At 48.9% G+C, this 24590-nt stretch overlaps 1 protein-coding gene across 1 annotated transcript in view; it reads left to right on the top strand.

The window, feature by feature from the left end:
• Positions 1-24590, top strand: part of LOC119953531 (ras-associating and dilute domain-containing protein-like) — a 134266-nt gene that overhangs the window by 58647 nt on the left and 51029 nt on the right. Inside the window, 4 exon segments of the mRNA XM_038777901.1 lie at positions 1564-1727; positions 2943-3055; positions 10504-10720; positions 12587-12812. Of these exon segments, the coding sequence (XP_038633829.1) occupies positions 1564-1727; positions 2943-3055; positions 10504-10720; positions 12587-12812 (720 nt within the window).

Raw genomic sequence — 24590 nt, forward strand, 5'->3', positions numbered from 1 at the left:
ATTTAATGAGATCATGGCTGATCTTTTTGTGGACTCAGTTCCTCTTACCCACCCGTTCACCGTTACCCTTAATTCCTTTACTGTTCAAAAATATATCTATCTTTGTCTCATAAACATCCAATGAAGGAGCCTCCACTGTTTCACTGGGCAAGGAATTCCATAGATTCACAACCCTTTGGGTGAAGAAGTTCCCCCTCAACTCAGTCCTAATTGTGCTCCCCCTTATTTTATTTAAAAAAAAATAATTTTCATAAAAATTTTCACAAAATATAAACAACAAAACAATATTGACCAAACAACCATAGTAAAAACCAAAGAACAAAAACCAACCCCCCCCTCCCCCCCCCCCCCCGGTCAACTACAGTGGAAACAACCTCCCTTTGTGGCTCAGTATCAGTTGTCATTCTGTAAAGCTCCTGTGAAGGATTTTGGGATGTTTCATTACATTAAATATGCTGTATAAGGAGAAGTTGTTGGGCTTTTTAGAGTTAGCAATATACAAATTGGCTGCTGTGTTTTATATATTACAACAGCTACTGCACTTGCTGACTATTTCAATAGCTGTAAAGTTGCTATCGAAATTCCGGCCTTCTCAGGCAATGGGCCAGAGTGAACCAGAGTTAAAAAGTGTGACAAATTGCATCACGTTGGCACATGGATACTGTCGGTGACTTGGGGAATATAGGGCAGGATTCTCCAATAATGGGGCTATATCCCCATGGCAGCCAATCACATTGTAGCTCCTTCCACGTGTGACCAGGAGGTAGTAGTGTCCTTGTGGTGGTGTGTTTGACTGAAGCTGAAAACGTGACGGCTGCATTTTCCTGTCAAGTGCTGCCCCTAGCATGCGTCGGTAACTATGTGAGTACAGAGCCTGATGGTGTGTGAGAGATTCAGGGTTGGGAGTGTCTCCCACAAATCAGCTCTCACTCACTGAAAGTGGACACAGTATTCCCGCAGGAGTACTGTCTAATTCTGCGCTCTGCACATCTGCAAAGATGCCAAGAGGGTGAGTAGGAGATTGACTGTAATGTTACCAGGCACAAGAAATTCCGGTTATCTGGAGAGAATGGAGAAGCTGGCCTTGTTTTCCTTCAAACACAGAGATGTTCAAAATGCTGAAGGGTTTTGTGAGAGTAAATAAGCAGAGAGTATCTCCCTGTAACTTGAGGATACAGATTTCAAGCAATTGGCAAAAGACGCAGAGGCGACTTAACAACGAAACCTGATGCAGCGAGTTGTTGTGGGCTGGAGTACACTGTCTGTTCTGAGTGGAAGCAGGTTCAATAATAATAAAGAGAAGAACTCAATGAATTATTGCAGAGGGAGAATATGCCATGTTATGGGCAAAGAGCAGAGGGATGGGAGTAACTGGGACTTATTGGATAGTTCTAGTAAAGGGCCAGCACTGAGACAGAGGGCTGAATGGCCTCTTTGTGCTGGATCATTCTATGGATCAGCTTCACTCCCCACTCTGCATGAGGTGTAATTTCCTTGCCTTGCCTCTGTTTTGTCTGTGTTGTGCTCTGACTGATCTCAATCATTTGATGTTCCCTATAACAGTGTCAGTGAGAACAATGGAGAAGTTGCTGTCATCAAAATGACCGAATTGATCCCAGGCCTGCGGCCTCTCATTTACTGGATGTCCAATTCCATTGAACTGCTGCACTTCATTCAACAGGAGGTTCCCATACTGTTAACATGGGAGCAGCACATGGATCAGTATGGTGAGTGTACGCATAATTCTGCACAGGGTCACACGTCTGCGCACAGGGTCACACGTCTGCGCACAGGGTCACACGTCTGCACACAGGGTCACACGTCTGCACACAGGGTCACACGTCTGCGCACAGGGTCACACATAATTATGCACAGGGTCACACGTCTGCGCACAGGGTCACACGTCTGCACACAGGGTCACACGTCTGCACACAGGGTCACACGTCTGCACACAGGGTCACACGTCTGCACACAGGGTCACACGTCTGCACACAGGGTCACACGTCTGCGCACAGGGTCACACATAATTCTGCACAGGGTCACACGCGTGCGCACAGGGTCACACGTCTGCGCACAGGGTCACACGTCTGCGCACAGGGTCACACGTCTGCGCACAGGGTCACACATAATTCTGCACAGGGTCACACGCGTGCGCACAGGGTCACACGTCTGCGCACAGGGTCACACGTCTGCACACAGGGTCACACGTCTGCACACAGGGTCACACGTCTGCACACAGGGTCACACGTCTGCACACAGGGTCACACGTCTGCACACAGGGTCACACGTCTGCACACAGGGTCACACGTCTGCACACAGGGTCACACGTCTGCGCACAGGGTCACACATAATTCTGCACAGGGTCACACGTCTGCGCACAGGGTCACACGTCTGCGCACAGGGTCACACATAATTCTGCACAGGGTCACACGCGTGCGCACAGGGTCACACGTCTGCGCACAGGGTCACACGTCTGCGCACAGGGTCACACGTCTGCACACAGGGTCACACGTCTGCACACAGGGTCACACGTCTGCGCACAGGGTCACACGTCTGCACACAGGGTCACACGTCTGCACACAGGGTCACACGCGTGCGCACAGGGTCACACGTCTGCGCACAGGGTCACGCATAATTCTTCACAGGGTCACACGTCTGCGCACAGGGTCACACGTCTGCGCACAGGGTCACACGTCTGCGCACAGGGTCACGCATAATTCTTCACAGGGTCACACGTCTGCGCACAGGGTCAGACGCGTGCACACAGGGTCACACAACTCTGCACAGGGTCACACATGACTGCATAGGGTCACACATTGCCATACATTCACTCGCACTGAGTTTTGATGGGATGTACTGTTTGGTCATGCGATTGTGGGTAGCCTGTATTGAGATGAAAATGTTTGGTGTCTATATTTGACCTCATTATCCTATCTCCACAGCTTGCCAGAACGATCAGTTCTCATCCACCAAGGCAGCCAGTGAAGAGGCCATGACCGTGCTGGAGGAGGTCATCATGTTCACCTTTCAGCAGTCAGTCTACTACCTCACCAAGGTCAGTGTCTTCCCTTCTGACAGTCTGATCCTGTCCCTGGGCCCCATTCTGTCAAACATCGCCAGTATGCTGGGTCGTGGGGGTGGAAGAGGGACATCTAATGTGACAGTCTTTGCAGACATAAGTGTAACTGGAGTTCTTGTCATGACAGAACAAAATTCATCTAATGGAGGCTATCACAATGCTGACACGTTCTGACAAACTAAACTGTGACTCAGTAGCTGAGGGAGTGCCGCACTGTCAGAGGGTCAGTACTGAGGGAGTGCCGCACTGTCAGAGGGTCAGTACTGAGGGAGTGCCGCACTGTCAGAGGGTCAGTACTGAGGGAGTGCCGCACTGTCAGAGGGTCAGTACTGAGGGAGTGCTGCACTGTCAGAGGGTCAGTACTGAGGGAGCGCCGCACTGTCAGAGGGACAGTACTGAGGGAGTGCCGCACTGTCAGAGGGTCAGTACTGAGGGAGGCCGCACTGTCAGAGAGGTCAGTACTGAGGGAGCCGCACTGTCAGAGGGTCAGTACTGAGGGAGTGCTGCACTGTCAGAGGGTCAGTACTGAGGGAGTGCTGCACTGTCAGAGGGTCAGTACTGAGGGAGCGTCGCACTGTCAGAGGGTCAGTACTGAGGGAGTGCCGCACTGTCAGAGGGTCAGTACTGAGGGAGTGCCGCACTGTCAGAGGGTCAGTACTGAGGGAGTGCCGCACTGTCAGAGAGTCAGTACTGAGGGAGTGCCGCACTGTCAGAGGGTCAGTACTGAGGGAGTGCCGCACTGTCAGAGGGTCAGTACTGAGGGAGTGCTGCACTGTCAGAGGGTCAGTACTGAGGGAGTGCTGCACTGTCAGAGGGTCAGTGCTGAGGGAGTGCTGCACTGTCAGAGGGTCAGTACTGAGGGAGTGCCGCACTGTCAGAGGGTCAGTATTGAGGGAGCGCCGCACTGTCAGAGGGTCAGTACTGAGGGAGTGCCGCACTGTCAGAGGGTCAGTACTGAGGGAGTGCTGCACTATGTTGAAGGAAGGCGTAAATAAGGGAGGTGAGTAATTATGTGTGGATGCACGAGTGAGAATTATAGAATTCCTACAGAGCAGAAGATGGCCATTTGGCACATTGAGTCGGCATCGATCTCCTGAAAGAGAACTACCTTGAGGAGGCCCACTCCCTCAACCCCACCTAACCTACACAGCTCGGACTGTGGGAGGAAGGGCAGACTGTGGGCAGATACCCAAGACTGGAATCAAACCCGGATCCCTGGTGCTGCGAGTCAGTAGTGTTAACCATGGTGCCATTGTGCCGCCCGGTGATTGTGAGTAATCGTGTGTCGATGCACAAGTAAGTGTGAATAATTGTGTGTGTGTATGCCCCTGCAAGTGTGAGTAAGTGTTTGTGCATGTGCCCATGCACCTTTGAATAATTTTTGTGTGCAGATGCGAGTGTGAGCAATTGTGTGTCCGCGTGAACATGCAGGTCTGTATAAATTTGTGTGCGTGTGCACATGCAAGTGAGTAATTAAACGTGTGTGTATGTAAGCGTGAGTGATTCGAAAATGTGAATAATGTGTTTGTGTGTGCATTTGAGTAATTGTGTGAACACGCACACACAATTTGAGTAATTGTGTGTGCATGTGCGAGTGTCAGTAATTGCGTGCACGCGTGAGTGAGAGTAATTATGTACATGAGCATATGCGAATGTGAGTACTTGTGTGTGTGTGCACAAGCAAGTGCGAGTAATCATATGTGGATGCACATATGAGTGTGAGTAATTGTGCATTCAATCCATGCGAGTGTGAGCAAGTCAGTGTGTGTATACATGCAAGTGTGAATAACTGTATGTGAGGAGGCACACAAGTATGAGTAATCGTGTGTGTCCACATGCACAAGTATGAGTAATTGTATATACACCCACCCATGAGTAATTGTGCATGTGAGTGTGAGTAATTGTGTGTGCATGCAAGTGAGCAATTGTATGCGCACACATCAGAGTATTGTTTGTGTGCGTATACATGTGAGTGTGAGTAATTGTTTGTGTGCACATGCACGTGAGTGTGAGTAATTGTTTGTGTGCACATGCACGTGAGTGAGAGTAATTGTTCATGTGCACATGCACGTGAGTGTGAGTAATTGTTCATGTGCACGTGAGTGTGAGTAACTGTTCATGTGCACATGCACGTGAGTGTGAGTAATTGTTCATGTGCACGTGAGTGTGAGTAATTGTTCATATGCTCCTCTGGATGTTGTGCAGCGGAGCTCAGGGTCATTACTGAGTAAAGAGCTGTGCACTGAAGCACAGAAGAATGCGGAGGTGAGGAGGGTGGGGGAGGTGCAGCCAGGGGATATCACGGGAATTAGAAGATTATAATGGGCATGGCTGAACCAGCAAGGGCTCTGTAAACTGCTGAGAAATGAATTGATGTTGGCAGTTTGTGTCCCAGACTGAGAATCTAACATACAGATATCCACTGACATAAACATTGTTTCACCAGCTTTCTGTTCATTACCAGCAATCAAGTAGGAAATACAAATAACCCACTGATCTTGCCCCAAAAATATGTTCCTCATCTTTACATTTGGCAATTGAACACGGATCTTCACTGGGGTATGGTCCACCACACTCCCACTGGGGTGTAACTCCACACACACTGACTCTCACTGGGGTAGGGGTCCCACACACACTGACTCCCACTGGGGTGTAACTCCACACACACTGACCCTCACTGGGATACAGTTCCACACACACTGACTCCCACTGGGGTACGGGTCCCACACACACTGACTCCCACTGGGGTACAGGCCCCACACACACTGACTCTCACTGGGGTACGGGTCCCACACACACTGACTCCCACTGGGGTACGGGTCCCACACACACTGACTCCCACTGGGGTACAGGCCCCACACACACTGACTCTCACTGGGGTACGGGTCCCACACACACTGACTCCCACTGGGGTACAGGCCCCACACACACTGACTCTCACTGGGGTACGGGTCCCACACACGCTGACTCTCACTGGGGTACGGGTCCCACACACGCTGACTCTCACTGGGGTACGGGTCCCACACACACTGACTCTCACTGGGGTACGGGTCCCACCCACACTGACTCTCACTGGGGTACGGGTCCCACACACACTGACTCTCACTGGGGTACGGGTCCCACACACACTGACTCTCACTGGGGTACGGGTCCCACACACACTGACTCTCACTGGGGTACGGGGCCCACACACACTGACTCTCACTGGGGCCCCACACACACTGACTCTCACTGGGGCCCCACACACACTGACTCTCACTGGGGTACAGTTCCACACACACTGACTCTCACTGGGGTACGGGGCCCACACACACTGACTCTCACTGGGGTACGGGTCCCACACACACTGACTCTCACTGGGGTACGGGTCCCACACACACTGACTCTCACTGGGGTACGGGTCCCACACACACTGACTCTCACTGGGGTACGGGTCCCACACACACTGACTCTCACTGGGGCCCCACACACACTGACTCTCACTGGGGTACAGTTCCACACACACTGACTCTCACTGGGGTACGGGGCCCACACACACTGACTCTCACTGGGGTACAGTTCCACACACACTGACTCTCACTGGGGTACGGGTCCCACACACACTGCCTCTCACTGGGGGACGGCTCCCACACACACTGACTCTCACTGGGGTACAGTTCCCCACACACGGGGGGGGGGGTGGTAAGGGGTAAAGCGGGATAAAACTATACAAACTCGATTGTAGATTGTGTTACTGTATTTGTTACTGTTCTTGTTTATTTGTGTTTGGAATAAGTTACATTTTAAAAATAGCAGATAAGTGTCAGATGGAATTTAACCCTGAAAAGTGTGAGGTGATACACTTTGGAAGGAGTAATGTGACAAGGAAGTATTCAATGAATGGTCTGACACTGGGAAGTTCCGAGGAACAAAGGGACGTTGGCGTGCTTGTCCATGGTTCTCTGAAGGCAGAAGGACAGGTTAATAGAGGGGTGAAAAAGGGCATATGGGACACTCGCTTTTATCAATCGAGGCATAGATTACAAAAGCAGGCAGGTCATGTTGGAGTTGGAGAACTTTGGTGAGGCCACAGCTGGAGCACCGTGTGCAATAATGATCGCCACATTATAGGAAGGATGTGATCGTACTGGAGGGGATGCAGAGGAGATTCACCAGGATGCTGCCTGGGATGGAACATTTACGTTATGAGGAGAGGTTGGATAGGCTTGGGTTGTTTTTGCTGGAGCAGAGAAGACTGAGGGGCGACATGATTGAGGTGGACTAGATTATGAGGGGCATGGACAGGGTGGGTAGGGAGCAGCTGTACCCCTTAGCTGAAGGGTCTGTTACGAGGGGGACACAAGTTCAGGATGAGAGATAGGAGGTATGGGGGGATTTGAGGAAAACCTTCTTTTCCCAGAGGGTGGTGAGGGTCGGGAACGCACTGCCTGGGAGGGTGGTGAGGGTCTGGAACGCACTGCCTGGGAGGGTGGTGAGGGTCTGGAACGCACTGCCTGGGAGGGTGGTGAGGGTCTGGAACGCACTGCCTGGGAGGGTGGTGAGGGTCTGGAACGCACTGCCTGGGAGGGGGGTTGAGGCGGGTTACCTCACATCCTTTAAAAGTACCTGGATAAGTACTTGGTATGTCTTAACATTCAAGGCTATGGGCCATGTGCTGGCAAATGGGATTAGGGTAGGTAGGACAGATTTTTTTCATGTGTTGGTGTAGAGTCGATGGGCCGATTGGCCTAATTCTGCTTCTCTATCTTGTGGTCTTATGATAACATTAAACCTGTGGAGCCCTGCCCAGTCAGTTGGCAATGGGAAAAAGCTGGAACCATGAAGTGTGTATCATAGAATACCTGCAGTGCAGATGGAGGCTATTCGGCCCATTGAGTCTGCACTGGCCCTCTGAAAGAGCACCATACCAGGCCTTATTACCCACCCATACCCCGTCACCCCACCTTGGGGCAATTTAACATGGCCAATCCATCTAACCTGCACATCTTTGGACTGTGGGAGGAAACCCACCAGACACGGGGAGAACATGCAAACTCCACACAGATAGTCACCTGGGGTCAGAATCGAAGCCGGGTCTCTGGCTCTGTGAGGCAGCAGTGCTAACCACTGTACACAGTGCCGCCCCAATCAAAGGGCCTGTTTTGCTGAGCTGATAGAGTTCCCACATACATGTGCAAACACACGTATGCATTCTCACGTGCACACACGCACATATTTACATTCATGCACTCATGTATGTATACGCTTTGACTTTTCCTGTACTCGAGTCCTCGGGAAGTAGAGGCAGTGAGGGATGTGTGTGGGCAGTTTGGGGGATCAGTGGGGTTTTTGCGACACTTTTGCCATGTGATCTGAAACCCGAGCAGTCCTGTGTGGTTTGTAGTGAATGGACTGAGCTTTACTGTCCTAACCACCCACTGTACAGACAAGGATAGTTCTGTCAGTGCTCTGCTCCCTCAATGGCAGATCCCTGAAAGCTTTCCTTGTGCAGCCTTCCATCCCATTCCAGTCCAGACCTAGGGCTAGTGGCTTTTAAACATAAGGAAAGGCATAGAATTTTAAACATGACTCTGTCCGAATACAGTGTCCGAATACGGCTGAATTTAACATCCTTCCTGCAGAGTGACTGTTGATGTGATTTTTAAGCTGGTTGGTTATTTGTATGTTGTCTCTTCTATTTTGTAATATTTTCCAATGTAGCAAAGCCTGTGGTTACATTCCAGTTGCCCGCCCAATCAGCGGAAAAAGCTCATGGATTTCAGTTCTGGGACCACACCTCAGATGTTAATTTTAAATCTGAGATAGATTTTTGTGAGCAAAGATATGAAGGGATATGAGCCAAGGAAAGGCAGGTGTGTGGAGTTAGGTCACAGATCAGCCATGATCTCATTGAATGGCGGGACAGGATCGAGGGGCTGAATGGCCCACTCCTGTTCCTATGAAGACAATATCGGCTTCAGAGAGAGCGCAGAGTACATTTACCAGACTGATACCTGGACTCCAAGCATTAAATCACAAGGGGAGAGTGCACCAAAATTAGTTGTATTTCCTGGAATTTAGAAGATTCATGGTGATTAGTGTGGTCGGCTATATTAGGGGTACCGCGGTACCTAGGTGGGATGTACCTTATACTGTGGTATGAGTGGTAGAACCTGCCTGCCTGGTTCCGCCCAGCACGCGGAGCATAAGAGTCTGTGTTTCACCCACAGCAGTCATTCTGTACCGGAGCTGCTGGGGTGACTACTTGTTCAATAAAGCCTTCAATTGGACTACAATCTCGCTTCAGTAGTGATTGATCATGCATCAATTACTCAAAGATATTTTGGGAATACGATAAAATGTATTCCCACTGGTCGGGGAGTCAAGGACCAGGGGGCAGAGCCTAAACATTCGAACCAGATTTTTCAGGAGTGACCATTTCTGGGCAAAAGTTTGTAATTCGCTTCCACAAATAGCAATTGAAGCTCCATCAATCGATCATTTGTTCGTTTTGAATATGAGTCAATTTTTGTTAACCACAAGTATTAAGCAATATGCTGCAAAGTTTGCTTTATGGAGTGAGGTCACAAATCAGCCATGATCTTATTCATATAATAGGAGCAACATTTAGGTTGGGTTTGGGACACATTGTCAACAAATGTGTATCTAACCCCGTGCTGTACCTGTCCTAGGAGTGTTTGATGGGGACAGTGTAGAGGGAACTTTACTCTGTATCTAACCCCGTGCTGTACCTGTCCTGGGAGTGTTTGATGGGGACAGTGTAGAGGGAGCTTTACTCTGTATCTAACCCCGTGCTGTACCTGTCCTGGGAGTGTTTGATGAGGACAGTGGAGAGGGAACTTTACTCCGTATCTAACCCCATGCTGTACCTGTCCGGGAGTGTTTGATGGGGATAGTGTAGAGGGAGCTTTACTCTGTATCTAACACTGTGCTGTACCTGTTCTGGGAGTGTTTGATGGGGACAGTGTAGAGGGAACTTTACTCTGTATCTCACCCCGTGCTGTACCTGTCCTGGGAGTGTTTGATGGGGACAGTGTAGAGGGAGCTTTACTCTGTATCTAACCCCATGCTGTACCTGTCCTGGGAGTGTTTGATGGGGACAGTGTAGAGGGAGCTTTACTCTGTATCTAACCCCATGCTGTACCTGTCCTGGGAGTGTTTGATGGGGACAGTGTAGAGGGAGCTTTACTCTGTATCTAACCCCGTGCTGTACCTGTCCTGGGAGTGTTTGATGGGGACAGTGTAGAGGGAGCTTTACTCTGTATCTAACCCCGTGCTGTACCTGTCCTGGGAGTGTTTGATGGGACTCTGCATGATAAATTGAGATTGACCTATTTTCTATATCTATTATTCTTCACTGAGAACAGCACAGAAATTAATATTGTAGAAGTAACCAATTCTTTGCATTTCCTGTCCCTTTGCAGACCCTGTACACTGTGCTGCCCGGCATGTTGGACAGCAACCCCTTTGCAACTGAGACAACACAGCTCCCACAAGGAGTTAAAGACGTCTTGGACATCTTTAAGGGAACACTGAGCTTGTTAAAACGATATCGAGTTCATTCAGAGATTGCCTCCCAGCTCTTTGAATATCTCTTCTTCTTCACCAATGCGTCACTCTTCAATGCTCTCATGGAACGAGGTGAGTCTGGGTGATCATCTCAATAATTAATCAAATATGAAATGCTTCTATTTCAGTCTGTAACTCACTCCGTGTATCTGTTATTCTATATATAAACCACCCTGAACCCCTCGATTAGATTCCAGTCTGTAACTCACTCCCGGGTATCTGTTATTCTATATATAAACCACCCAGAACCCCTCGATTAGATTGCAGTCTGTAACTCACTCCCGGGTATCTGTGTATCTATATATAAACCACCCTGAACCCTTCGATTAGATTCCAGTCTGTAACTCACTCCCGGGTATCTGTTATTCTATATATAAACCACCAAAATCCCTCGATTAGATTTCAGTCTGTAACTTACTCCTGAGTATCTGTTATTCTATATATAAACCACTCAAACCCCTCAATTAGATTCCAGTCTGCAACTCACCCCCGGGTATCTATTATTCTATATATAAACCATCCCGAACCCCTCGATTAAATTCCAGTTTGTAACTCACTCCCGGGTATCTGTTATTCTATATATAAACCATCCTGAACCCCTCGATTAGGTTCCAGTCTGTACCTCACTCCCGGGTATCTGTTATTCTATATATAAACCACCCCGAATCCCACGATTAGATTCCAATCTGTAACTCACTCCCAGGTATTAACCATCCCGAATCCCTCGATTAGATTCCAGTCTGTAACTCACTCCCGGGTATCTGTTATTATGTATATAAACCATCCTGAACCCCTTGATTAGATTCCAGTCTGTAACTCACCCCCGAGTATCTATTATTCTATTTATAAACCATCCCGAACCCCTCGATTAGATTCCAGTTTGCAACTCACTTCCGGGTATCTGTTATTCTATATATAAACCACCCTGAACCCCTCGATTAGATTCCAGTCTGTAACTCACCCCCGGGTATCTGTTATTCTATATATAAACCACCCTGAACCCCTTGATTAGATTCCAGTCTGCAACTCACTCCCGGGTATCTGTTATTCTATATATAAACCACCCTGAACCCCTCGATTAGATTCCAGTCTGTAACTCACTCCCGGGTATCTGTTATTCTATATATAAACCACCCCGAACCCCTCGATTAGATTCCAGTCTGTAACTCACTCCCGGGTATCTGTTATTCTGTGTATAAATCACCCCAAACCCCTCGATTAGATTCCAGTCCGTAACTCACTCCCTGGTATCTGTTATTTTATATATAAACCATCCCGAACCCCTCGATTAGATTCCAGTCTGTAACTCACTCCCGGGTATCTGTTATTCTATATATAAACCACCGCAAACCCCTCAATTAGATTCCAGTCTGTAACTCACTCCCGGGTATCTGTTATTCTGTATATAAACCACCCTGAACCCCTCAATTAGATTCCAGTCTGTAACTCACTCCCTGGTATCTGTTATTCTATATATAAACCACCCCGAACCCCTCGATTAGATTCCAGCCTGTAACTCACTCCCGGGTATCTGTTATTCTATATATAAACCACCCGGAACCCCTCGATTATATTCCAGTCTGTAACTCACTCCCGGGTATCTGTTATTCTATATATAAACCACCCTGAACCCCTCGATTATATTCCAGTCTGTAACTCACTCCCGGGTATCTGTTATTCTATATATAAACCACCATGAAACCCCTCAATTAGATTCCAGTCTGTAACTCACCCCCAGGTATCTGCTACTCTTATGTATGAACCCATCCACACCCATTGCCTTGATTAAACTCCGGGGTGAATTGAGGTTGCAATGTGGCGATTACTATCTTGTGTTGTGGGTTGGGCAGTGCATCCCCACCCCAATGGTCAGTAGGCACGATGCCCCTGAGTCTGTGGGGAAGCCCTCACTTCATTCTGTGTTGTTGTGCCTTACAGGATCTGGAGGAGGTTTCTACCAGTGGGCGAAAGGAGTGCAGATTCGTGCCAATCTGGACCTGCTCCTTGACTGGATTCAGAGCATTGGGCTCGGAGAGCAGGCCGCTGAACTCTTCCTCAAGTTATCCACAGCTGTCAACCTACTTGCCTCACCAAAGCAGACTCTCCTGCAGGTAAACAGAAATCTTTGCATTGAATTAACCATTTGTTGTATTGAGAAAGCTGAGTGAGAGCTGAGGCCAGGACTTAGGTTGTTAAAAGTCTAACAGTTACAGTAGAATTGAGAGATCAGAAATCCTGGGAAAAGTTAATTTCATTGTAGATATTCAGACCGATCTGACTACTTCAGTAGCTTTGTGGAGTCAGTTATTTTTTTTTAACCTTCCCTTCCAATCTCTGACTTCCTTTCGTGATTTACCCAGCACTTGGGCGGCACGTTGGCGCAGTGGTTAGCACTTCTGCCTGACGACGCCAAGGACCCAGCGTCAATCCCGACCCCTGGTCACTGTCCGTGTGGAGTTTGCACATTCTCCCCGTGTCTGCGTGAGTTTCACCCCCACAACACAAGAAGATGTGCAGGGTAGGTGGGTTGGCTACGCTAAATTGCTCTTTAATTGGGCGAAAAAAAAGAATTGGGTCCAAGATAGAATTGGACAAGGTAGTCAAGAAAGCAGACGGAATGCTTGCCTTCATTGGACGGGACGTCTAATATAAAAACTGGTAAGTCATGTTTTCTAGAACCTTGGTTAGGCCGCACTTGGAATATTGCGCACAGTTCTGGTCACCACACTGCCAGAAGGATGTGGAGGCTTTGGAGAGGGTGCAGAGGAGGTTTACCAGGATGTTGCCTGGTCTGGAGGGTGTTAGCACACTGGGCTAAATCGCTGGCTTTTAAAGCAGACCAAGCAGGCCAGCAGCACGGTTCGATTCCTGTACCAGCCTCCCCGGACAGGCGCCGGAATGTGGCGACTAGGGGCTTTTCACAGTAACTTCATTGAAGCCTACTCGTGACAATAAGCGATTTTCATTTCATTTTCATTTCATCTTTGGGTTGTGGAGGTGAAACCAGGCAGACATGGGGAGAATGTGTAATCCCAACACAGACAGTGACCCGGGGCTGGGATCAAACTCAGGTCCTCGACACTGTGAGGTAGCAGTGCTAACCACTGGGCCTCCGTTCTGCCCTTGGGTCTAGACTATTAAAATGAATGTCCTTCCAAGGTTTTAATTTATTTTTTAATGTCTCCCTATTTTTCTCCCTAAAGTTTTTTTTTGTTAGGGTTGACAAGTTGGCGTCCTCCTTTATTTGGGCGGGCAAGATCCCAATGATCCGTAGGACATTTCTCCACAGTTGGGGGGCTTTAGCGTTATCCGATTTGCTATTGGACAGCCAACATGGCGAAGGTGTTGGAGTGGGTTAGTGATCCCATTTTCACATGGGGACGGATGGAGGAGAGTTCTTGTCGGGGCTCTGGTTTGGGGGCCTTGGTTATTGCCTTACTTCCGTTCTCCCCTCTGAGCTTTTCTCCGAATCCGGTGGCCGTGTCCATCCTGAGGGTACGGAAGCAATTTAGACAACATTTTAAGCTTAGCTCCGTGTCGCTGTTGTTCCTTATTTGTGGTCTCTTTGTGCCATCGAGTTTGGACTGAACATTTAGGCCATGGGCGAGAAGGGTCTTGAGCGGTTTAGGGATTTGTTCATGAAGAAGCGGTTTGCCAGTTTTCAAGAGCTATCGGTAAAGTTTCAGCTCCCTGGGGCCAACTTGTTCCGATTTTTCAGATTCATAATTTTTTGAGAAAGACTTTTCCGTCATTCCCCTAGTCACCACCATCCTCCCGGTTGAGGAGGATTCTGTCTTTAGTCGGGTCTGGTGGGGGAGTATTGCGGATATCCACAGCCAAATCCCATTAACGGAGTCGGCTCCGGTGGATGAGGTGAAGGCAAAGTGGGAGGGGGGAATTGGGACCTATTTTGGATGAGGAGGTGTGGAGTGAAGCTCTTCACAGAGTAAACTCCACGTCCTCCTGTGCACGAGCCTGATCCAGGTTAAAGTGGTGCATAGACTTCATCTGACCAAGGCTAGGATGAGTGGTTTATTTTCGGGGCGGAGGACGAGTGGCAGCAGTGATCTCAGGGACCGGCTAACCACACTCATATGTCCTGGTCTAAAGTTGTTGAGCTTTTGGGTCTCCTCCTTTAGCACCATGTCAGCGATTCTCAACGTTAAACTGGAGCCTTGTCCCCGGTGGCTGTTTTCGGTGTATCGGACTAACTGATGCTGCAGACGGGGGTGAAGACGATGTCCTCGCCTTTGCTCCGTTAATGTCCCGGAGGCAAGTTTTGCGGGGTGGAGATCTCCTGATCGGCCCGGTGCCTCGGCCTGGTTGGGTGACCTGATGGAATGTTTACATTTGGAAAGGGTCAGATACACTGTCCGTTGGGTCGGTTGGAAAGGGTCAGATACACTGTCCGTGGGTCAGTTGGAGAGGGTCAGATACACTGTCCGTGGGTCAGTTGGAAAGGGTCAGATACACTGTCCGTGGGTCGGTTGGAAAGGGTCAGATACACTGTCCGTGGGTCGGTTGGAGAGGGTCAGATACACTGTCCGTGGGTCAGTTGGAAAGGGTCAGATACACTGTCCGTGGGTCGGTTGGAAAGGGTCAGATACACTGTCCGCGGGTCGGTTGGAGAGGGTCAGATACACTGTCCGTGGGTCGGTTGGAGAGGGTCAGATACACTGTCCGTGGGTCGGTTGGAAAGGGTCAGATACACTGTCCGCGGGTCGGTTGGAGAGGGTCAGATACACTGTCCATGGGTCAGTTGGAGAGGGTCAGATACACTGTCCGTGGGTCTGTTGGAGAGGGTCAGATACACTGTCCGTGGGTCGGTTGGAGAGGGTCAGATACACTGTCCGCGGGTCAGTTGGAAAGGGTCAGATACACTGTCCGCGGGTCGGTTGGAGAGGGTCAGATACACTGTCCGTGGGTCGGTTGGAGAGGGTCAGATACACTGTCCGTGGGTCGGTTGGAGAGGGTCAGATACACTGTCCGTGGGTCGGTTGGAGAGGGTCAGATACACTGTCCATGGGTCAGTTGGAAAGGGTCAGATACACTGTCCGTGGGTCGGTTGGAGAGGGTCAGATACACTGTCCGCGGGTCGGTTGGAAAGGGTCAGATACACTTTCCGCGGGTCGGTTGGAGTGGGTCAGATACACTGTCCGTGGATCGTTAGGAAATGGTCAGATACACTGTCCGTGGGTCGGTTGGAGAGGGTCAGATACACTGTCCGCGGGTCGGTTGGAGAGGGTCAGATACACTGTCCGTGGGACGGTTGGAAAGGGTCAGATACACTGTCCGTGGGTCGGTTGGAAAGGGTCAGATACACTGTCCGCGGGACGGTTGGAGAGAGTCAGATACACTGTCTGTGGGTCGGTTGGAGAGGGTCAGATACACTGTCCGCGGGTCGGTTGGAAAGGGTCAGATACACTGTCCGCGGGTCGGTTGGAGAGGGTCAGATACACTGTCCGCGGGTCGGTTGGAGAGGGTCAGATACACTGTCCATGGGTCAGTTGGAGAGGGTCAGATGCACTGTCCGCGGGTCGGTTGGAGAGGGTCAGATACACTGTCCGCGGGTCGGTTGGAGAGAGTCAGATACACTGTCCGCGGGTCGGTTGGAGAGGGTCAGATACACTGTCCGCGGGTCGGTTGGAGAGGGTCAGATACACTGTCCGCGGGTCGGTTGGAAAGGGTCAGATACACTGTCCATGGATCAGTTGGAAAGGGTCAGATACACTGTCCGCGGGTCGGTTGGAGAGGGTCAGATACACTGTCTGTGGGTCGGTTGGAGAGGGTCAGATACACTATCCGCGGGTCGGTTGGAGAGGGTCAGATACACTGTCCGCGGGTCGGTTGGAGAGGGTCAGATACACTGTCTGTGGGTCGGTTGGAGAGGGTCAGATACACTGTCCGCGGGTCGGTTGGAGAGGGTCAGATACACTGTCTGTGGGTCGGTTGGAGAGGGTCAGATACACTGTCCGCGGGTCGGTTGGAGTGGGTCAGATACACTGTCCGTGGGTCGATTGGAGAGGGTCAGATACACTGTCCGCGGGTCGGTTGGAGTGGGTCAGATACACTGTCCGTGGGTCAGTTGGAGAGGGTCAGATACACTGTCCGCGGGACGGTTGGAAAGGGTCAGATACACTGTCCGCGGGTCAGTTGGAGTGGGTCAGATACACTGTCCATGGGTCAGTTGGAAATGGTCAGATACACTGTCCGCGGGTCAGTTGGAGTGGGTCAGATACACTGTCCATGGGTCAGTTGGAAATGGTCAGATACACTGTCCGTGGGTCGGTTCAGGGATTCTATCGGAGCGGCAGCCAATCATTTCCTTTTTCCAGTTTGTCACCGTCAGTTGCTGGGGGAGGGGCGGTTAGCTTTTTTCTCTGGTTGGGAGGGTGGGTATTTTGGATCTGATCTATACTGTTGATTGTGCATATTTTATATTACAACTTGCAACATCTGTTTTTATATTGTTTAAAAATGAAAAAACTTCAATAAAATTTTTTTTAAAAAGTAATTACACTTTGAGTAAGGAATGGCTGGACGAACAAGAGAGAAGTGGGAGGAGGACCTGGGGTTTGAAATAGGGTGGGGGCTCTGGAGCGAAGCACGTCACACGGTAAACTCCACCTCCAGGTGCGCAAGGCTAAGCCTAATGCAGCTAATAGTGGTGCACAGAGCCCACTTAACCAGAACACGAATGAGCAGGTTCGTCCTGGAGCTGGAGGATAAATGTGAATGGTGCCAAGGTGCACTGGCCTACCACGCCCCCATGTGGCCTTGCCCTAGACTCGTTGGGTTTTGGACAGCCGTCTTCGATGCGATGTCCAAAGTGGTGGGGGTGTTCTTCAATAGAGCTGTCTCCATGCCCTTAATCACCACACCATGCTCCTTTACCGCCCCAGAGGCTTTCTCCAGCTTCGATCGTATGGGACCCAGAGCCTCCTCCCTTGATTTTCGAAAGTCGAAAGGCATAACTCTCCACTGTTTCTCGAAATCTATTGCTGGAACAGCAGTGAGCATGTCCGCTGTTATTGGAGTGGCCGGAGTCACAGGAGCTGCCTTCTCTAATGAGGAGCCTCGTGAAGTCGCCGAATCCGTCGACAAGGGTCCATCCACAAGTTTCTTTCCCCTTGCTCTTCTTGGCATTCTTTAAATGTAGGGACCTTATATTATCAAGTAGATGGGATTTTCGTGAAAGTAACCTCAGAAACTGGGCAAAAAAGGCTGAAAATCAGGTACCCGGGCGAGAGCTACCCCATGTGCGACTCCTCCCAACATAAAGTGTAACAACAACTTTTCTTTTTAGCAAAATGTTTCATCTGACATTGACTAAAATTAGATTCCATCTACCATTCTGCCTATTCACCATCTTCTCAATATCCCCTTTGCAGCTTCTATTGGTCATCAGATTATTCACCACATTCTCTTTTTTAGTATTGTGTTGCTCGTTATGCTCTCTCCTTAATTGGCTCTGTTTATGGAGGTTAATATGGTCGCCGTCCTTAATTCTAAGAGTCAAGAGTCGCCAGGTATCTTTCTGATACCGCCATACTACCACCTGGGCAGGACTGGAACCGATGTCCGAGGGGGGGTGTTTGCTAGAGCTGTTGGGAGGGTTTAAACTAATGTGGCAGGGGGATGGGAACCGATGCAGGAAGTTGGAAGGTAGTAAAACAGGGACAGAAGCAAAAGGAAGTAAGGGGGAAAGTGCAAGGCAGAGAAGACATAGTCAAAAATCCATAAGGGCGACAGTACAAGGTACAGTGACTGAGGGGAGCTCAGTGAATAGGCCCAGTAATAACAAAAGGAATAAAACTGGAGATGTTAAGATTCAAAACAGAGGTAAAAAAACCAACATAAGTGTACTTTACCTGAATGCTCGTAGTATTCGGAATAAAGTAAATGAGTTGGTGGCACAAATCATCGTAAATGACTATGATTTAGTGGCCATTACTGAAACATGGTTAAAGGATGGTCACGACTGGGAGTTAAATATCCGAGGGTATCAAACTATTCGGAAGGACAGAGTGGATGGTAAGGGAGGTGGTGTTGCTCTGTTATTTAAGGATGACATCCGGGCAATAGTAAGGGATGACATCGGTGCTATGGAGGATAAGGTTGAATCCATTTGGGTGGAAATCAGGAATAGTAAGGCGAAAAGTCACTGATCGGAGTAGTCTATCGGCCACCAAATAGTAACGATATGGTGGGGCAGGCAATAAACAAAGAAATAACTGATGCATGTAGAAATGGTACAGCAGTTATCATGGGGGATTTTAATCTACATGTCGATTGGTTTAACCAGGTCGGTCAAGGCAACCTTGAGGAGGAGTTTATAGAATGTATCCGCGATAGTTTCCTAGAACAGTATGTAATGGAACCTACGAGGGAACCAGCGGTCCTAGATCTGGTCCTGTGTAATGAGACAGGATTGATTCATGATCTCATAGTTAGGGATCCTCTCGGAAGGAGCGATCACAATATGGTGGAATTTGAAATACAGATGGAGGGTGAGAAAGTAAAATCAAATACTAGTGTTTTGTGTTTAAACAAAGGAGATTACAATGGGATGAGAGAAGAACTAGCTAAGGTAGACTGGGAGCTAAGACTTTATGGTGGAACAGTTGAGGAACAGTGGAGAACCTTCCAAGTCGATTTTTCACAGTGCTCAGCAAAGGTTTATACCAACAAAAAGGAAGGACGGAAGAAAGAGGGAAAATCGACCGTGGATATCTAAGGAAATAAGGGAGAGTATCAAATTGAAGGAAAAAGCATATAAAGTGGCAAAGATTGCTGGGAGATTAGAGGACTGGGAAATCTTTAGGGGGCAACAGAAAGCTACTAAAAAAGCTATAAAGAAGAGTAAGATAGAGTATGAGAGTAAACTTGCTCAGAATATAAAAACAGACAGTAAACGTTTTTACAAATATATAAGACAAAAAAGAGTGGCTAAGGTAAATATTGGTCCTTTAGAGGATGAGAAGGGAGTTTTAATAATGGGAAATGAGGAAATGGCTGAGGAACTGAACAGGTTTTTTTGGTCGGTCTTCACAGTGGAAGACACAAATAATATGCCAGCGACTGATAGAAATGAGGCTATGACAGGTGAGGACCTTGAGAGGATTGTTATCACTAAGGAGGGAGTGATGGGCAAGCTAATGGGGCTAAAGGTAGACACGTCTCCTGGCCCTGATGGAATGCATCCCAGAGTGCTAAAAGAGATGGCTAGGGAAATTGCAGATGCACTAGTGATAATTTACCGAAATTCACTAGACTCTGGGGTGGTCCCGGTGGATTGGAAATTAGCAAACGTGACGCCACTGTTTAAAAAAGGAGGTAGGCAGAAAGCAGGAAATTATAGGCCAGTGAGCTTAACTTCGGTAGTAGGGAAGATGCTGGAATCTATCATCAAGGAAGAAATTGCTTCTAAGATAAAGATGCATGGCATTAAGGGTAAAGTAGTAGCATGGATAGAGGATTGGTTAATTAATAGAAAGCAAAGAGTTGGGATAAATGGGTGTTTCTCTGGTTGGCAATCAGTAGCTAGTGGTGTCCCTCAGGGATCTGTGTTGGGCCCACAATTGTTCACAATTTACATAGATGATTTGGAGTTGGGGACCAAGGGCAATGTGTCCAAGTTTGCAGATGACACTAAGATGAGTGGTAAAGCGAAAAGTGCAGAGGATACTGGAAGTCTGCAGAGGGATTTGGATAGGTTAAGTTAATGGGCTAGGGTCTGGCAGATGGAATACAATGTTGACAAATGTGAGGTTATCCATTTTGGTAGGAATAACAGCAAACGGGATTATTATTTAAACGATAAAATATTAAAGCATGCCGCTGTTCAGAGAGACTTGGGTGTGCTAGTGCATGAGTCACAGAAAGTTGGTTTACAAGTGCAACAGGTGATTAAGAAGGCAAATGGAATTTTGTCCTTCATTGCTAGAGGGATGGAGTTTAAGACTAGGAAGGTTATGTTGCAATTGTATAAGGTGTTAGTGCGGCCACACCTGGAGTATTGTGTTCAGTTTTGGTCTCCTTACTTGAGAAAGGACGTACTGGCGCTGGAGGGTGTGCAGAGGAGATTCACTAGGTTAATCCCAGAGCTGAAGGGGTTGGATTATGAGGAGAGGTTGAGTAGACTGGGACTGTACTCGTTGGAATTTAGAAGGATGAGGGGGGATCTTATAGAAACATTTAAAATTATGAAGGGAATAGATAGGATAGATGCGGGCAGGTTGTTTCCACTGGCGGGTGACAGCAGAACTAGGGGACATAGCCTCAAAATAAGGGGAAGTAGATTTAGGGCTGAGTTTAGGAGGAACTTCTTCACCCAAAGGGTTGTGAATCTATGGAATTCCTTGCCCAGTGAAGCAGTTGAGGCTCCTTCATTACATGTTTTTAAGGTAAAGATAGATAGTTTTTTGAAGAATAAAGGGATTAAGAGTTATGGTGTTCGGGCCGGAAAGTGGAGCTGAGTCCACAAAAGATCAGCCATAATCTCACTGAATGGCAGAGCAGGCTCGAGGGGCCAGATGGCCTACTCCTGCTCCTAGTTCTTAGTTCTTATTAAAACCGAATACTGATCAAAGACTCGATACACCACTTAGTAAGTTCAAAATCAATACTCATTTATTTACACACACAGTCAATTATACTCATGCACAAACTCTACTAACTAAACTATCACTACTACTAAAGCCTATACTTAGCTTCGAGCGCCCACTCAGTCAGAGGAACAATGGCCGTTGTCCGGTTCTGATACTGCTGGCATCAAACTTGTATAGAATAGTAGCTAGGAGCGTCTATCTCGTAGCGTGCGTTGTCTTTGGACTTACTTGTCTGGTGCAGCTGCGAGGCAGGTCTCTCGCTGCTGAGAGCCAAGGCCAAGAGAGCGATTCTTGCTTAGGGGGCTTCCTTTATACCCTAAAGGGGCTTTCGCACGCTTTTGGGCGGGCCTTGAACTTGGCCCCAATTAATTGGACCGTATCCTAATCATCGGTATTGATTTCCTCCAATAAAGGGGTGGCTGCCTGATTGCTGGGCGGGCCCTAGGTGGCCGTTGGCCTGCTTTTATTTTAGTCTCCTCCGGCGCCGGGGTGTCTGCTTTAGTATCGTTTGCTTAAATGTTTCTCTTTTGTCCCCGCAGATAGCTCATTAGTATGTGAATAGCTTTGCAGTATCGGTCTTGTCTGGGAGCTGCAAACTTCAATCCACAGACAAACCTTGCACTTGCCTGCTTTCTTAGCATTGTCCAATTTTCCCTTCATTCTCTGCAAGTGTCCATTTTGTAATTGGGACATGGCAACCCAGGTGGCTACACTTGTCAACAAATTTTAAAATCCAACCCAATGCTGATGTTAAACAAACTGCAGTTGGGCAGGTTAACCCAGCCTTGCTTTCTGAATATGAGGTCACACTGACCATTCTCGAGTCCTCTGACACACATTCACTCTGTGTGGCACTTTGCTCTGTCGCTGCCTGATGCTGGCACCTGTCACAGACACAGTCAGTGATTCCCTGTCCCAGTCCACATAAGGTTCCCGGTCTAACTAATCTCCGAGGAATGAGCTGGAAAATTCCTATGTTAGTCAGCAGGGAGTAGAATGCCGGCTATTGTAGCGATCCTTCCAGCTAGCACTCCTCTGCAATGCCCTCTGACAATTTCTGGCTTGATACTTTTGTCTCTCAGTATTGTTTATCACAATGAGTTCTTTCTCTTCGATCACAATGATTGTTTGGTGACGTCCCTATCTCGGTATCTCTTCTTCAATCCAGCCTCACTGTACTCTCTTCTCTCCAGAACAACACATTTTTAAGAACGCCTGATGTTGGGGATGGAGACTCTGAGTGGGAGAGTCAGCTGTTCCTGAGCGCTGGGAAACCAAGGTGGGGTAGGGGGTAAATGGTAAATGTTTTAGTGAGTAAAGTTAAGAATCATTGTTCAACAGTGGTGATAGCAAGTTTGCTAGCTTGCTGGCATGGATTTGATGGGCCAAATGACCTCATTCTGAGCTGTGATGACTATGACACTGCGCTATGAGCTTCCTCTGATGCAGGTTTTAATCTCTGTCTTTTAAACACGTAAGCAATCTGTATTCTTTGTTAATTTGTCACGTCTGAACACACTCCAATGTGTTGCGGTTTGAAAACTCAGCAGGCATTTGAAGATTCCATAGAATCCTAGAATTCACAGTGCAGAAGGAGGCCATTCGGCCCATCGAGTCTGCACCGGCCCTTGAAAAGAGCACCCCACATAAGCCCACACCTCCACCCGATCCCCGCAACCCAGTAACCCCACCTAACCTTTTGGACACCAAGGACAATTTATCATGGCCAATCCACCTAACCTGCACGTCTTTGGACTGTGGGAGGAAACCGGAGCACTCGGAGGAAAACAACGCAGACACAGGGAGAAGGTGCAGACTCCGCACAGACAGTGACCCAGCGGGGAATCGAACCTGAGACCTTAGAGCTGTGAAGCAACTGTGCTAACCACTGTGCTAGCGTGCTGCCCAATCTTGTTGAAGATTTATGAAAGACAACATGGAGAAGAGAAGCTGCTGAGTTTCCAAACGGATCCCAGTGGAGTTAGAGTTGGGGGGGGGGGGGGGACAGATGTCTCTCTTAGTGGTTCTCCATGGAGGTGGGGGAGTGGAGTGTTCAGCTGTCGCTCCAAGCGGTTCCCAGTGAAGATTGGAGTGATGGGGGAGCGCATGTGACTCTCAATGGTTCCATTCCTATCCCTGCCATCTACACATTGACCTCTTGTCCATTCTGAGCTGGTCTCCCAGGAGTCAGCCCCAGATCAAAGTAGCAAACAACTCTCCCTGCGTCCTCTCACATACAGACGTCTGGATGGAGACGTGGAGGGAATATGACTGGAGCAGGGAGTGAGCCAGAACAGGAGGAATGAATGACCAGAAGGATGGGTGGGGGTGATGACTCAGGAGTTGGTGGATGGCAGAGGGGAGTGAGTGAGCAGGAGTTGTGGGGTAGTGCGGAGCGGCTGTGCGAGCAGGAGTGGGAGAGAATTGGAGAACAGATTGAACAGGGAAACAGAGAGGGTTGCTGGAAATGTGAGGCAGTTTGCGGAAGATTTGTGCTCGACATGGTGAATGTGTGGAGAACAGGAATCTGATTTCAACAGGAAGGTTTCACCCATTGTTTTTCCAAGGAAGGTGAGGGATGCAGTCCGCCGGAAGCTAGCAAACTGATCTCAGCACAGAAACATTCACATACTTCCCGTCCGGAGGGATGGCTTAGCCTCTCCAGCCAATCAACTCTGAATTCTCAACACTGACCTCACAGCACTTGCTGGCTGAGGGAGTTAGAAGTATTGAAGCCATTGCAGAATGAGTCAGCCTCAGCTGGGAGCTGCTTCCGAAAGTAAACAGGAACCCATTCTAACTCGGTAAAGGCCTGTGTCATAGTCATCATGTCAGACCCTACACCAAATAACCCACCACAATCTCGTCTCACCCACTCCCCTTGGCCAACCTCCATACCCCCACCCCCATACCCACTACCCCACCTCCAAACCCACTACCCCACCTCCATACCCACTATCCCCATACCCACTACCCCACCTCCAAACCCACTGCCCCCATACCCACTACCCCACCTCCATACCCACTACCCCCATACCCACTACCCCACCTCCAAACCCACTACCCCCACCCCCATACCCACTACCCCACCCTCCATACCCCCACCCCATACCCACTACCCCCATACCCACTACCCCACCTCCAAACCCACTACCCCACCTCCAAACCCACTGCCCCCATACCCACTACCCCACCTCCATACCCACTACCCCCATACCCACTACCCCACCTCCAAACCCACTACCCCCACCCCCATACCCACTACCCCACCTCCAAACCCACTACCCCCACCTCCAAACCCACTGCCCCCATACCCACTACCCCCACCTCAA

Source organism: Scyliorhinus canicula, chromosome 18 (assembly GCF_902713615.1).
Source record: "Scyliorhinus canicula chromosome 18, sScyCan1.1, whole genome shotgun sequence".
Taxonomy (NCBI): Eukaryota; Metazoa; Chordata; class Chondrichthyes; order Carcharhiniformes; family Scyliorhinidae; genus Scyliorhinus; species Scyliorhinus canicula.